We start from the raw sequence: 16,526 nt of genomic DNA on the forward strand, positions 1-16,526 counted from the left end.
CCACTGTGGGTCCCTATGAGTATGCTGCGCCCACTTGGGTGCTGGGGTCCTCACCCTCTGTTGTGAGTCCCCAATGAGGCCTCCTCCAACCCCTTATAGCCTCACCCAAACCACCGGTGTAATAGCAACAATGCAAACACAAAACACAAGCCTCTAGGCTATAACATAACTATAAGCCACCTGGCTATAACTTAGCATCATGGCTCAAGCCTCCAGAGCTATACTTGCGATCAGGCTTCTACCCATAACTCGACTGAGGGAGCTCCTGCCTCTCCAGCTGCTGGCAGGGAACTGCCAGCCTGGCTTCAGCCCTGGGCTTTATAAGGGCCAGGCCCTGCCTCCTACCAGCAGCTGACTCTCCTTAGTTGCCCCGGCAACCCACAGCTGTACTCCCTAATCACCGCTAGGGCTCCTTATGCACTGCCAGAGCTTTTCCTCTGGCAGTTTTCCCCTCTCTAGGAGCGGGGCAGCAAGGTGCACCGCGACAGTCCCCAACTACAGAAAGGATGTGGACAAATTGGAGAGAGTCCACCAGAGGCCAACAAAAATGGCAATGGGTCTGAGGCACATGACTTCTGAGGAAAGGCTGACAGAACTGGGCTTATTTATTATAGGGAAAAGAAGACTGAGAGGCGATTTAATAGCAGCTTTCAACTACCTGAAGGGGGGTTCAGAAGAGAATGGAGCTAGACTGTTCTCAGTGGTGGCAGATGACAGAACAAGGAGTAATGATTAGGGCTGTGCGAAGCTTTGGTCACAATTCAGCTGCTGAATCTCTGAACCAAATTAAATCAGGACACCCTTTAATCGCTCCCCTGATTCAGGCTGAATCCGAATCCGAATCGAATATGGCCCTTTTTGCACACCCCTACTAACAGTCTCAAGTTGTAGCAAGGGAAGTTTAGGTTAGATATTAGGAAGAATTTTCTCACTAGGAGGGTAGTAAAACACTGGAACAGGTTACCAGAGAGGCGATGGAACCTCCATCCTTGGAACTTTTCAATACTTGGCTAGATAGATTATGGCTGCAATGATCTAACTGGGGCTGGTCTTACTTTGAGCTGGGGATTGGACCAGATGACCCCTTGAGTTCCCTTTGAACTCTAATTTTCTATGATTCTATGATTTACTTGAATAACAATAGCAAGATAATAAATAGCGTACATAACTCACTAGTATTTCCAGAGATAGCTTGAAAGCAGATAGAGCTTATAACTTGTAATTGTTTGGCATTGGATACATATTATTCTCCATGGTTTTGTTGTTTCCAAGTCTTGGACTGACATTTAATGCCTGTGTCTTTCCAAGATGATGTAGAAAGCTGCTTGTTAGTTAACATTAAATTCTTCTTAGAAGTGGGAAAATAAAGGGGGTCTAGCTTATGCCTCCCTTCTATTGGAACAGCTATTAGGACTGTGCAAAATTTTACTGGGTGTTTTGTTTCAAAGCTGTTTTGATGTGTTTCGAGCTCGAAACAGCGAAATCGAAATGAAACAAAAAGCTTTCAAAACAGCTTTGAAGCAAAATGAGGGCATTCAGAATGTTTCAAAAGTTTCAAAACATTTTGAGTTTTGAAGGTGGACTTACTTGGCTTCAGTGCTGGTCCCAGGCAGCAGCGGCAGCCTCCTGTCATCCGGCGCACAGATCTGAGGGCCCATACCCCTGGGAGGGCTGCTAGGCTGTGCCAGACTCCTGAGGATGTGAGCCCCTGGATCTGTGTACCAGATGAGAGGAGGCTGCCTCTGCCACCTGGGACTGACACTGGGCATGAGCTGCGCAAAGCACCGGGGAAGACTGCTGCTGCTGCCGGTCGGCGGTATTCTCCTGTCATCCGGCACACGGTTCCATGCACTTGCATCCCCAGGAGGAGTCCAGCACAGCCCAATAGCAGGACCCCAGATCTATGCACTGGATGAGAGGAGGCTGTGGCAGAAAGTCATCTCTGTTTCTCCTCAAAAACTCTGCTCTGTGACAATTTGGTTAGGATGGGCCCTGTGGAGGGTACACACTTTACCCTATCTCTTTAGGTAACCTGAGCTGGATACATTCCTGAGGGAGGGTGGAAACCTGCTCCCTCTGCCTACGTGACTGGCATCACATACCTGGGTGAGGGGCTTGGGCTCCCTGGTGAGCTAGGGACTGCCAGTCTGCCCAGCAACTAGTGATGCATTTCAAATTGGTTGGCTGACAGCCAACAAGTGCTGGCCTCCGTTGGACCAGGTAAATGAGGTCATAAGGGCTATATAAGTAAAGGACTGCCCAGGAGGATGGAGGCAGCACCCATAAGGGAGGGAGGGAGAGAGGGAGAGAAGAGCTGGGCCATCTGAAACTTACTCTCACTCTCAGAACTCATGATCAAGGAACTGCCTGCCTCCAGAGGGAATCTTCACCTGCCTCTGGATGATACTTGTAAGTAAACTACCTGAGATCTAACTAAATATATAGCTTGCAGTAACTCAGATGCATGATCAAAGGCTACCCAGCCATGCCCGTTTGCTCTATTAGATTTCTTTGATATTGCTCTAACCTATACCCTTTTCCAACCCCATGCCTTGTCACCAATAAAGTTCTCCTTTGTACCTAGCATGGGAGACTTATTGGGAGTAGGTCTAGATTATGCCTTGGGGTCCCCTTGGTTTGGCTGACTAAGGGAGACCACTACTTGTGCTTCCAACTGAGGGAAGCACCCCAAGTTCTTGAAGTGAGTCAAGTACCCTCAAGGGCTACTAGGCCTGTGTTTCTCAGGGGGCGCAGAGCCAGAATCAAGCCCATCCCGGGGTGGTGGCAGTTTTGCCCCCAGGCTAGCGGGTGTGTTCCAGGAAGGGAGTCGGCCAGAAGTGAGGTGCCCCCAGGGAGGCACTCAGAGCCTGGAAGGTGGTCAGGTGCAGTGAGGTGGGTGGCTCAATGCAGGAGCCCCCCCCTACTGGCCCACCACAGAGGCTGCCACTGCTAGCAAGTGTCAGGAGTTTTGCTTTGAACAGATTGAGGTGCTGTTTCCCATTTTGAGGTGCTCTGCATGTATTTCCTTGAAACCTGGCAGGCTTCATGCCCTCAGAAGGGACTACCATCCCTGCAAGTTTTATCCAAATCAGGCAAGAAATGACAAAGGTTTAGGCATTTTCATGATTCCCCATTATAGCCTATGGGTGAAATGTCGAAACACATCAAAACAGAGAAATAGTTTTGACAAAACGAAACGGAACAGTGCAACAAACGAAACAAGAAAATGAAATGCTGTCCCTTTGAAATAGTGAAATGGAAGTCTAAATGAAACAGTGCTGTTTTGCACAGCCCTGTGTGTGTGGAAAAAAACCCAACAACCCATAACTGCTGATGTAGCTATCTTGGGAAAAAACCCTAATATAGAAACATTTACATAAACAAAAGGGCTCTTTGGGCCATATAGGCTGCATGTCCCCTGTGGGAATCTGGCAGTATATCTGTGCAGGCAAACCTTGTTAAGTGTAGATAAGACCTATTTCTTGAACTAGATGAGAAACTCGGGTTCACATTCTTGCTCTACTGGGTTTAGAGTGATTTGAGCGGAAAAGCTCTGCTGAATCAGGGAGATGAGAGATTTAACCTGAGTCTCTCACGACCAAGGTCAGAGGCGTGAGCACCAGCCTGTAGAAAGCTGCTACCTCCCTAGCGTTCCAGTGAGGAATGAAAACAGATTTGGAACCTCAGAAGTTGTGCAACAGATTTGTCATCCTCAAATCCAGCGTTGAATTGTGTGAGCTGTGAAAGGGCAGGAGCCAAACACATATTAAAAATCCTATAAATGTTTGACTGAGGGAATTAATTTATGATTGGTAAAATAAACATGCATGTTTTCCAAATGCCACAGTCAACTTGGCACTTGGAGATGGGGGAGTATCTTTGAGTAAACTTATCTGGGAGGTGAATTGATAACCACTGTTCCTGTAGGAACCAACTGAAAAATTCCAAGAAATACCATTGTACCGGTAATTTGAGGGGAAGGAGAAGTAACAAAATATCTTTTATCAGCAGATGCTGAAGCCAATGCCTGGTGCCTTTCTCTTCCTTATTATCTGACCTTGTTTCACTGTTTTAAAAGCAATCAGTTGGAAGTTTTAGGTGCATGTGGAGTGTTTGGGGTTTAGTACCTCTTGTATTTACCTGTCCGTTCCATAGATAAATTAGGTACAAGAAACAGATAGATTTAAATACCCCTGTACAGACCATAGTAATGGTTATACCTGACTTAATGACAACAGTAGTCTCTTCAGTCCTTCAATCAATCTCATGCTTAACACCTTGAATTTTAGTTTTAATGCCTAAATAAATTTTCCTATTAACAATAACTATTCTGTAGTGAATGTACCAAGCCACTTTAATAGAAGGGGTTAGACTATGCACTTGAAAGCATACAAACATCACTCTCTTATTGAGAGTATTGTGAGGAATTTATTTTGAAGTATTAATTCCTCTCTGATACATCAGTTCATTTAAAACAATTCTGCTTCTGATCTTCTTGCTGGATAATAGTATACCTAGTCCAGTTAAATATTCTGACTGTAGAAATATTGGACTAAATATTACTCTCGTATTCATGCCAGTATCCCCAATGGATGCCAAGGGAATTTTGTAGCTTTGCGAAAAGACAGTTTGCCCCTTACCAGAAGAGCTTGTAAAAAGTTGTGCCTAGTATTCCAATGTAAGCTGTGCTTGGGTTTCTATGTAGGATGCCTGTGAACATTTGTCAAGGTGGCTGAAAGTTAAGTAGACTGAAATGTATGCATTTTACACTTCCTTAACCTTCCCTGATCACCATCCCCAGTCTCCAAATCCCAGGGTGGTCTTCCTTACGATAGATAGATTCAGAGGAAGTGATGATCTCTTACTATCATGCTTTTTGTGGCTATACTCGGTGGATGTGTCCCATCATTTTTGTTTGGTGGGGACTGAGAGGGCCACTTACAAAATCTACGTTCCACTAGTTGCCTGCTAACTATTCACTAGGCCTTATGGAATTTCATTCCCTGTCCATTTATTTTTTTTTGAATCTTGCCTATTACCTCAGGGGAGGCGTGAATCCAAATTTCCATCTGGAGCATGATCTTTTGGGTTCTTAGCATTAACTCTATCATTCCCAAAACAAAAGGTACTGAGGAAGCACCCATTTGCTTTCTTTAGGATAAGCTTGGAAAGAAGATCACCTAAAACCAGCCTATGGTGAAGAATGGGGCCTGTAGGCCTTTGGACTGTGAGGATGATGGGTACAAAGCTGTGTTCTGCTATGGAGCAGGCTTGTTGGTGGCTCAGAATCCCTAAAAACCCACCAAGGCTTGGCCTAATTGCATCCCCTACAAACAGATCCTAAGGAGCTAGGTTTATATAACATGCACAGGCTCATCGGCGCTCATTTAGTGCTAATTATTAGGTAAGTTATGCGTTTTGCCTATTTGCAGCCTTCATGAAGCTAGATAACATGCCCTCCCTCACTAGTGTATGACATCACAAATTCTACCTGGCACTCTCTTCCCCAAAAGTAAAAACTAATTACATTCAAGGGTTGTTGTTTTTTTTTTTAAACTAGATTCTTAATGATCTTGCAACAAACCGCATCCTTAATTTATAAGGATGTTGCCAACAGGGAGTGTAAAATGCTTTAAGGCAAAGTGAACAGTGCCGCATAGTTTCATGCCAAACAGGATTGGTTAAAATGAAGCACGGACAGTGATAAAGATGTTAATAGTGAAAAGCTCTTTGTTAAGTTTAGTTTCCAGCATGGGTGTAAGGGTTTACATTTTCTGACCTGAGGGCATGTGTGGGATGCCCAATAAAAAAGCTTGCAGGAGCAGGTCAAATGAGGAAGTTAGGAGCTTTCATAGAGGTCCCTTTGCAGAAGCTAGACAGGGAGGGTTTGGTAGATGATGAGTGCCATGCAGGTGGAGGTACTATTCCTACGAATACCTTTTGTTAAAATCTTGTTGATGTATATTTTTAGTAAAATGTAGGGGTGCACGATTTTTTTGGCTGATATCGATAGCTGATGATTAACCAACCATATCGGCTGATCCGTTAACTGATATTTAGAAATAGTGCAAGGCATTTTAAACTACTGATGTAAAGAAACTTTTTTTGTTTGTTTTCTACTGTAACATGCACGCACGTGTGTGTGTGTGCCTCCTGCCTGCTACTGCTGTCAGTGAGGAAGGAGGTGACCTCCTTATTCCCATGCATGTCACCCCCTTGCCTACAGCCCCTACCCCCTGCTCTGCTCCCCACATAGCTCATGCTGCAGTCCGAGGCAGGTAGGGCAGACCCTCATGCAGTCAGTGATGCTGGGCGTGCTTGCAGCCCTAGAGCATCCGCCTCAGCACCGGCAGGCCCTGCGCAGCTGAGCTCTTGCGGCTGCCAGGGAGAAGCCACTTTTGCAAAGGTGCCTGGTGCCTGGCAGAGTGGAATGTCCCTTGTGCAGTGTCTTACCCTTCCCGTGCAGAACCAAGTCTCTCTCCAGCAGCCCCAGTGCTCAGGCCCCTGTGGTGGTAGCAGCAGCAGCTGGTAATGGTCCCTTTTTGTTGAGTGCCCTGTGACTGCTCCCTAGTGTCCTCTCCCCCTCCTGCTGCTATACTGGGACCTGTAGTCTGCCATGGGCTAGGGTGGAGTGTGGGGACTGGGCAATGCTCTCCAGGGTGCTCTGGGCATGTGGCCACAATTATCAGCTACAATGACCAAAAAAAGCCAAAAGCCCATAACGTCATTTCTCCATTTTATCAATGCCGATCCAATAGCCAACTGATATTGGTGTGCCCCTAGTAAAATGAGGTAGTTAAGACTTGGAAACAATAATGTTTGGGGTTAAGGGACCTTAGTGTTGCTTTAAGTTTACCTTTTCTTCCTCCAAAAGAAGCAAGAACAATAACAATTGCACTCAGTTTCTATATGAGTGGCCCCATATTAAGCCCTCTCTAGTCCTGACTTTTGTACTTGCAGTATTTTTGTGCATGCAATACATGCAAGGTAGAATATTTTTCAATGCAGTTTTAATTTTAGTCTTAGTGAATTTAACTCTTTTAGTCCTGTCATGTTTATTTGATTTTTTCTGTGTGATTTTGTGCAGGTAATAGTAGTTCTAAGTCTTCATAGTTAGTGACTTATATTCAGGAGAACAAGCTGTTTTTTCTAAAATTGAACCTGAAAATGTGGGGTCAACTTCTACATGCTTGACTGACAATCAAAAAATATCTATAGTATATCTGCTTCTCACAGGTACTGGCATGTTATATGAATCAGCCCCAAAATTTCTGATGTTTTTGCTGTTTTTTCATTTGTTTTTTGCTCAGCATTAAGAAATGAAGAAATAAGGCAAAACGTTGAAATGTGTTGAAAATGAGAAACAAGGTGAAATGTTATGTACATTTCTTTGATCATCAAAAACAAACTAACAAGAAGTTAAGGGCAATTAGGCTGATTAAGGTTTGCTTTATTTGAAATTTTGAATTGGTTTGTCCCTTTCTGATACATATTCCTTTTTTCCCCTAGATTTGTCCTCCTAACCAAAATCACTTCCCCCCCAACCACCAAATGCTACAAACCCATGCTATAGTAGAAAAGAGAAACTTGCCTCAACAATGACCATAGCTGTCACAGAACAGATTAACTCATATAAACAACTCAAGTGCTCTAGCCGCTTATCTGCCAGGGTAAATCAACACTCTAGTTCACACATCCTTGAGGCATGAAGATTGATTAAAAGCCTCACATGGCCATAAAAGCTAAAATGTTAAGTATATGACTTCCAAGGTTTCTATGTAACAAGAGTATTAGGAGACAGTAAGAGAGAGTTAGGGAGAAAATAAATACAGGAAAAAATGAATTCAAAGAGAGTCTTTGATCTGGTGACACGTGCTTGACATCGATACCTTCTTATTTCCTAGAAAATAAAATTATAACCTCCAGTTTTCATCACAGTCTAAATTATCTATTTTATTTTATATAATAAGATATGAATATCTGGTAAAGATAGGAGACATTTCCTTTAAAAAATGTATTTCTCATTAACCTTTGTGTGTGTTGAGGGTGGGGAGGTTAGTTAAGAAAAACACCTGAGGTGTAAATGGAAGAAAGCTTTACTGATTTTAGCTGTCTAGTATTGTAGCATAACTAGAGAACCAGGACTGAACTGACTTTAAGCTACAGTGAGTATTGAGAAAAACAGTCTAAAGACCTGCTGATAGCACTGGTTTAAACATACTGGGATTAACTTTATAGTCATCATTACGTTAAATAAAGTGGCTTAAAGTGTCTGTTTTGGAGTGGTTTTTTTTTTTTTTTTTTTTTTTTTTTTTTTTTTTTTTTTCTTTATTTTTTGCCAATAACATTTTTTTTTTTTTTTTTTTTTTTTTTTTTTTTTTTTTTTTTTTTTTTTTAACTTTCACTTAATTTACTGGCCATATACGTTCTGGGGTCTGGTCCTTAGCAAATACTTCCAGTGTAAAGCTGTTCCTTGGTTAGCATAGAACTGCAGGATAAGCCTGGCAGCCAGGGCTTATGCATTGGAAGGAAAAGCCTTGGCTGGAGGCATGGCCAGTGTGCCCAGAGTGTACAGCCACATTTCTTTTTCTGCTTCCTCAGCCATGTATGATGTATATGCAGCAGAGCATAAAGCTGGAACAGCCCAGAAGTTGCACTGATTTATGCTGATGCTGGTACTGGCTCTTGAATGGTCCTTGAATGCACAACACTTTGCTCTCTCTTTTCATGGGGATAGGCTAACTGAGTCTTGGGGCCTTTTCATTGAATGTGGAACATGTAGCAGTGGTGAAATGCTGTGTGTGTGTCAGGGGGTGGCCTGTCACTGTGAGAAAACAGAATTAGTGTCTGGTGGAACTACATAACAGTACACAGTTTTAAAGCATGTTACATGCCTAAATAGGTGTCTAATTGCAATGTCTTCCCAACAGGCCAAATGTGGAGATCCGGTTAAATGTGGACTAGAACAGAAACATATTGTTTTGGTTACCTTTCCTGGAACTCCTTTAGCAATACCGTTTAAAGTTCTGCTGCCTTTTCTGTGTTTGTTATTTGAGTAGCTAATGAAGGCAAAGTGAACAGAGCATTTAGACCACAAAAACTGTGGCTTTGCTAATCACAGTGTATGCTAGAAACAGATGCTCTATCTTGACATTGTCGTTGTCTATGTACAGACATTCAGTTTCTACTGGGAGAATCCACATTTGGTACACATTTGGTTTCTACTGGGAGAATCCTCATTCTTCCAGTAGAAACCAATGCATACAGATAGTCAAGCTTTTTCTCCTGAAGCAAAAATGGCTGCTCCAGGAGAAAAAACAACCCTGGAATAACCAGGGTTAAATCACTCCTGGGAAAGTTACTCCCAAGGAGACTGAATGTCTGCATACTTTCCCCTGGCTTAACTCTTCTTGGAGAAAAACACCCATGTCTTCCCAAGACCAGGGTCACCTTGTTCTGGAGAAGATTTGGGACATAACTGCTCCCCTCCTTCTGGGAAGCCAGGGAGGTGAGAGGAGGAGGAAGTGCCAGCTTCTCCCTGCCTGTTTGTTACATCAGAATTCCTGGTGTAGGAATCAGGCAGGGGCTTTTCTCCACTACTCCTTATGCTCAATTCCTGGTGCTCAGCAGTGGAGTGCAGGGAGCACCACAGGCCTCTGCCTGCTTCTTATACCAGAGGCCCTTCAGTGAGAAATGGGTAGGTGTTTAGCCATGCTGCTCCTTCCACAGTACTCCCTGAAACTGGGAGCAGAATGGAATAGCAATATCTGGACAGGGGGCTTTGACCTGCTGCTTTTCTTCTCTCCTGGATGGTCTGGGAGGACAAGAGAGCAGTGAGGAGAAGCCTCCAGCTGATTCCCCAAGCTGGGCAGTGTCTGGCTTGGGGAAAGTGCAGGGAGAACTGATGGCTGCCCCTTCTCTTCCCAGTGCTACTCTCTGCCTCATTCCTAAACCTTGGCACTGCCTGGCTTGGGAAAGTAGCTGGAGGCTTTGCCTTGCTACTCCCTTCCCCTCCCAGATCCATCCAGAAGGGGAGAGGAGCAGCCACAGCTGCTACCTGCCTCTTTCTCCAGCTAGGCAGTACCTGGATTGGAGAAGGACACAGGGCTTTTCCCTAGTGCTCTATCTGCTCTACTCCCAAAGACCGGGAGCAGAGCTGAGGAAGCTGCACCCTGCCATTCCCCAACCCTGGTCTTGGGAAGGTGCAAGGCATCTTTCCCTTCTATTTCATGCTTTTCAGGACTAGGAAAAGTGGAGCAGGCCCTGCTCCCTTCACCTTCCCAAGACAAGATCACTTCAGTTTCTGGCAGATGTGAAGAGCAGGGGAGAGGGGGCAGTTGCAGGCTGAACATCTGTACTGTTCCCTTTCCAAATGATTCTCAACAATTTCTGCATGTAGAAATGAAGGTCTCTTCCTGGCCATTGTCTAAACCAGTAATAGGGAGTACAAGCCTTATTTGTATTGGAATGTCAATGAAAGCGTAGCATAGCCATGTATTGTAAAAATATGGTTGCTTTAAAAATTTAAATTGTCATTTTAAAGAAGAATGCCGAAGTTTGAAGACGCTACCTTTTAGATGGACATTTGCATGTCATCTCAAGAACAAACTTTGATTAAAAACTGAATACAGCTGAAGTCAAGCAGAATGCTCTGCCTCGGTATGCAGGATAACATTGCTCCTCACTCAATGGTTGGCCTTTCTTGGTGAATACTTAATGACTGCTTGCTGCCACAGAGCTTGATGTTGCATACTCTGTGATTGCCAATATACAAAATGAGAACAGAATATTGTATAAGTATTCTTTAAAATATAATAATGTGTACCTTTATGTACCTTTTCTAAATCTTTCTAAGCTATTAGTTGTAGGTAAAATTCATATAAGCATCTAAGTGTTCATACCTTTGTCCACTCAGTATGGTTTTATTTATCTTTCCTTAGAAACAGGAACAGAAATCCCATTGGCCCAGGGAAATATGGATATGGAAAAGTGCCATATATATTACCTCTGCAAACTGACACTGGGCAGCCACCTCGAAAACTACGGAGGCAGCGACAGTTACCAAGGAACCAAGCATATCAACAAAATCCAGGTCTTGGGAGCCATCTGTACACCCGTCCAGCTAATCCTTCACTTCAACATGCGAATGTTTACCAAGAAGAACATGGACTTCAGCCTGGACATCAGGTCTTAGGGCCCTCAGTTTATCAGCATGCTTCAGCCCATTCTCAGGCCTTTCCTGCATCTCAGAATTTGTTCCATGGTAGTGGCTCAACCCATCATGGCTTTGTGTCACATCAGACTGTCCAAAGTGTGCCTCAGAGGGCTGCAGCTATTGTGTGTACTGGAGCCTACAAGCAACACAAGCTTTGCAACACAAATGTAAGTCTGTTTTTCTCTTTGTTAATCTAAGAGACATATGATGATTTCCTCGGCTCACAGGACTTCTGTTGTTCAGGTGGTTAAAAATCAAAAGGCTACATATTTATTTTATTAACTTAAAATATCCCGTAATTCAGTTTTAGACCAGGAAAAAAACTTGCTGTATGCTGATTTCAAAGAAGAGTAGCTTGGGGAATATCTATAGCAGCAATATCTTATAGCATCCATTCAGAGCTTCAAATAGTCGTTATACCCCCATGGAATATATATGATTCCCTTTGGATAGAGGAAGAAGCTGAGGCACAGAAAGTTTATGCGACTTTGCTATATAGCATAATAAAAGATATCAGGGCTGGGCAATTATTTTGGCTGGAGGGCTACTTAATGAGTTTTGGGGATCTGTCAAGAGCCATATCCATCTCTCTCCTCTGCCTGTCTGTCTCACTGTTGCTGTTTCCCCGTCCTTCCAGAACCCACCAGAATGGATACAACAGAATGACAAACATGCAGGGAGAGCAGAATACCTAAACAGAGATCGACTAGAAAGGAAGAAGAGTTTTGTTATTGAGAAACTGGGGTGGGCATTTGGGGCCAGTTCTCACCTCTGTCATACACCTTTTCTGTTATTTGTAGTTTGCCACAGTGGGTGGGTGGCGTCGTCAGCTGTGGATGCTGCTGGTAGGTTCAGGGGCCTGGATGCAGAACCTGCAAGCAGCATCCTCAGCTGATGCCACCACCCTCCAGGCACAGTGAGAACTTGTGCCTAGAGCCCTTATGTGTAACTTGCCAGCAGCATCATCTGTGGACCCAGGCAGGAGCTGCTGCCATGGCGAGTAGGCAGCAGCATCAGCTGTGGACATTATTGGTAGTTCTGTGTTAGGGCTTCTGAACAGACTGGTATCATCCACAGGTGATGCCACCGCCTGCCTGCTGTTTTGGAAGCCCCATCCAGGTCCACAGATGATGCCTGATGCTACTGGGTGGAAACAGTGCCACCCACCAGCCACCGAGGGCTAGATCCAGTTAGTTGGCAGCTGTTCACCTGCAGGCCAGATCAAATCTGTTGGCGGGCTGAATCTGGCTTATGGGCCATATTTATTGAGATAAGTAGACAGCAGAGGCAGGATAGAAGTAGCAGTCATTTCTCCTGATTCCCAGACCCAAGCTTGTACTGTGAGAAGCAGCTGCCTTTTCTGATACATCGACATACCATAATATCGTAAATTAGCTTACGCTGGGCAGAATGCTATGTTAACATGAGAATACAGCTTCCAATACTGAGTTAGCTTATTTATAACTAACTCCACTGTCTATATACATGACACTGCATTGTACAGGCATTAATCTTTCTGACAGACTCTCCTTGCTGTCATATCTTGGCAAATTTATGACGAGTTAGGGTTCATGGTATGAGGATTACAAATCTATTGCATTAGAATGTAATGGGTGATCCAGAAGAGGAGTTTGCATGGTGGAGGTGAGACACAGGCTGTTCCACCAATGAAAGAAGGAAGGGAGAATTTAGGAGAGATCATTGGGAGGAGTGATTTTTTTTTTTTTTTTTAATTATCTTTGGTATTGCCACAGTATGTCAGGGGCTTTCCAAACTCAAAAGCAAGCGCCTTTCTTCTTTGAAGAGTTTACTAGAGTAAGGGGAAACCAGAGCAGAAATTAGGTGGAGTGAAAATGTCTTCAGCAAAGCCTTAGGAACAAACATTAAAAAAGCATGAAGTAAATCATGCAGTGAAGCAACAGGTTGGATGATGCCGGGAGCCCAAAAGAAAGATGAGTATAGCAGCAGCATTTCAAATAAAGTAAAAGGTGAGAGGAAGAGTTAAGAGTAACACAGGAAAAGATGGTTGAGAACCAGGCCCAGGGCTGGAAGGGCCCTCACAAGGGATAATGAAGAAAGGACCTTATTAAATGATGGCATCTGGAATAGAAAGGACAGAGTTGTGAACATGGGAGACAGTGAAGATATCAGAGGGATGGAAAAGAAAGAAGAGGAAGCAAAACTAGATATAAGTTCTGGTGGGTTTGGGATGGTGGTTAGGCAATTGGTATAAAAAGACCAATGTTAAAGTAAGTGCCGAAGCTCCATTTAAACTTGAACAAAAATGGGATATAATGTGCATGGATACATTCTTCAGATGATAAAGTTTCCATTAGATAGGTGAAAGCTGCAGTTGCTGTTCAGGGACTTGTTTCTCCCTGGACTGTGGTAATTAATAGTTATAATTAATAATTAAGTAGAAACAGTTATTAGAGTAAAGGCAGGAACCAAAAGAAAATAAGGCTGGCCCATAGATTTCTACTTATTTACTTCTTGTTGTTGTCTAAATACTTTTACTTTAGTCATTAATTTAATTTATCAGCCACAACATGCTCCAGGGTCTCCGCCAGCATTCAGGGAACACTAGTTATTTTCTGTTTTTGGTAAATCCCAGGAGGTAGGTGTAACTTATCATGGGAAAAGATTCTGTTAATTGGTGTGTTTGGCCACTACCTCTACAGTTTTTCCTAAGGGCAATTAATTAATGACAAATTAACTCAATCTGCTGTAGTCCTTAAATCATTTCCTCATGGTTGTACATTTATTGTTTTTTCATTTATCGCTGAACTCATTTTACATGACTGACAGCTTGGTTCTTAAAAAGTTAAGTTTGCAGATCTTAGTTAGTGAGAGCCTGGAAAAGGCTTATATTTGTGCAAGTGTTTTTGCAGGGCATTAAACCTATTTTCTCATTGTGTAAATGGCTCCCTGTTTTCAGCACCTGCACGTGCACTTTGCACATCCATCCTCAGACTCTACAGCTCTGTCACTGTCTCTAGTGGATTATGGAATAGAGAAAATCCCACACGACTTACTGATTTGTTTGATGCAGTGGCTGGGGGAGTATTTAGTTGATTGCATGATTTCACAATGATTACCCACTTAATTCATACAACACAATTTTATTTTAAAATTCTTTGCTACACATATAACACTGCTTAGCTTTAAGAAATACCACAAACATTAAGAACACAATAACTACATATATCATAAACAATGCTCCAAATGCACTTCCTTCCCAAACAATGCTATAAGAATTAGTATTACAAAAACAACTACAATTACAAATAAAAGTTAAATTTGAATCAATACTGTTATTTTTCATAATATACTTACAGTCCTAGAATTCTGAGAAACCAAATCCCCAGGTATACCTTCTTCTTTAGTTATGGTTTTAGGGTTGGTCTCAGCAGTGATAGGAACAAGTCCCCTTCTTTCAGTCCCTTTTGGGCGCTCTGCAGCTTCAGCTTGACTTAAGGGATTCGTGTTCAGGGAGAGGGTGGTTCAGGTGATCAGTCTGATCCGGCCTACGCTTGCGATTCTTCCTTCGTTGTTCTACAGGTGAAGTTACCTCCAAATTGGGACAGTAGGTTACAGTTTTTATTGAGTGAGTTGCCGTCTTGGGCCCCTCCTACCCAAACCTGTCACTACTCCCAAATTTGGGCTCGGATCTTTCTCAACAGATTTCTGCTGGGTTCAGTTTCTTTTGTTGATCATTTAATTACTTTGAGGAATTTCCTTTCTTTCCAATCTTTTAAAAGGCTCCTAGGTTTTGATTTCTCGGAATGTGGGATGTTTGCTTAAGGGTCATTTTTAGGTTAACTTTGTTAAAGGCCTCTAAAGATAAAATTCAAGAGTGAAGACTTTGAGCAAAGTCAGGACCTTCCACACATAGACCAAAACAATGGCTTAGATAAGAGGATGAATCTTGTCGTCTTCCTAAACTGGCTAATGGGCAACTATTACAAACATTCAAATATTACATTCAATATGACAGTCACCTCTTTAAGCAGAAAACGTATAATAAACATCAGTCCCTCTTGCATCCAGGCATACCACATATGCAGCCCTAGCTAAAATAAGGGTTGTTGGTTGTAACCATGTTGACTAAGGACATAGGCAGGCAAGGTTCTTTGGGTAAAAGTGATATCTTTTATTAGATCAAGTAAATAGTTGGAAAAATTGTTCTTTGCAAACTTTCAGGTTCAAACACCTTTCTTCAGATGTTAGAGAGAGTCTGCTGTTGGTTTGGGTGCTCTCCTGGGGAGATGAGAAGCCAGTACGCAAAAATGCAGGTCTGTGAAAATGCAAGTGCTTGGTAGACAATAAGTGGATGTGGAGAGGTGGAGAAGGGGGATGTTGACGTGGTAAAAGAATGCAGCTAGTAAACTGTAGAGAGGTTACTTGGGGTTCTCAGATGGCAGGTAGGTTTTATTTGTGCTATAATTCCAGTGTCTCTATTTAGTCCATTATTTTTTGTATCCAGTAGATCCATGAAGTGAAATTAATAGGCTTGTCTACAAAAGGTGTTTTCTAAATTCCCTTTGAGGATTAGAACTGAGAGATTGCAGAGAGTGGTTATCTTGGGTACACAGAACAGCCCCACCAGGCCTGCCCAGTGTGCAGCTTGTGCAGCTGCAGCTGGCAGGGTGCTGCACAGGACAGGGGGTGCAGCAGTGGCTGCGGGGACCTGTGCCCCCCATGGTGGGTGGCTGCCAAGCTCCAGGCCTGCCAGAGCCTCTGAGCTGGCCTGGGCAGCCTGCTGTCTGGCCAGCAGCTGCCTGTGCTGCCAGGGCAGGATGTCACGGAGCTGTAGCTGGCTGGGAGGTGTTACCAGATTTGCCCATTACTTTGGGGTGTGCTCATTTATTAGAGATACGTTTCTAGGTTCTTGGTAATTCTGTCAATGTGCTGCTTGTGTTACTTGTGTTTCTATACAGAGCTGTATATCTCCCTTCTGCAAGTCCTCACCCCCCAACGGAGCTATCTTGCAGGATTCAGTTTCAATGGGGTTGGGTTCCTCCAGTCCCCAAATCAGTCATACAAACAAACACACACAGATTAACATGACACGCCTGACCCGGCCAGGTTGATCTGCATGGACAGGCTGACACCCTCATATGCCAAGAATCAGTTCATCAGAGCAACAATAAACTACAGTCAGACACAAGCACACAGGTAAACAGAATCCCTCTGAATCCGGCTGGGTGTCCAGCTGACACCCTCATGGGCCAGCATTCAGTTCATAAGGGTACGTCTGAGTCAAACTGGGTCAATCAGCCTGTACAAGCTGATCCCCTTATGTGTTTCA

At 43.5% G+C, this 16,526-nt stretch overlaps 1 protein-coding gene across 3 annotated transcripts in view; it reads left to right on the plus strand.

Moving 5' to 3' along the window:
- The window catches only part of THSD4 (thrombospondin type 1 domain containing 4), a 675,583-nt gene that overhangs the window by 84,773 nt on the left and 574,284 nt on the right, over positions 1–16,526 (plus strand). For all 3 annotated transcript variants that reach the window (XM_025213010.1, XM_025213011.1, XM_025213012.1), the window contains one exon: positions 10,941–11,382. In XM_025213010.1, coding sequence (XP_025068795.1) covers positions 10,941–11,382 — 442 coding nt within the window. The remainder of the gene's footprint in view (positions 1–10,940; positions 11,383–16,526) is intronic.

The sequence above is a fragment of the Alligator sinensis genome, unplaced genomic scaffold (assembly GCF_000455745.1).
Source record: "Alligator sinensis unplaced genomic scaffold, ASM45574v1 scaffold913_1, whole genome shotgun sequence".
NCBI lineage: Eukaryota > Metazoa > Chordata > Crocodylia > Alligatoridae > Alligator > Alligator sinensis.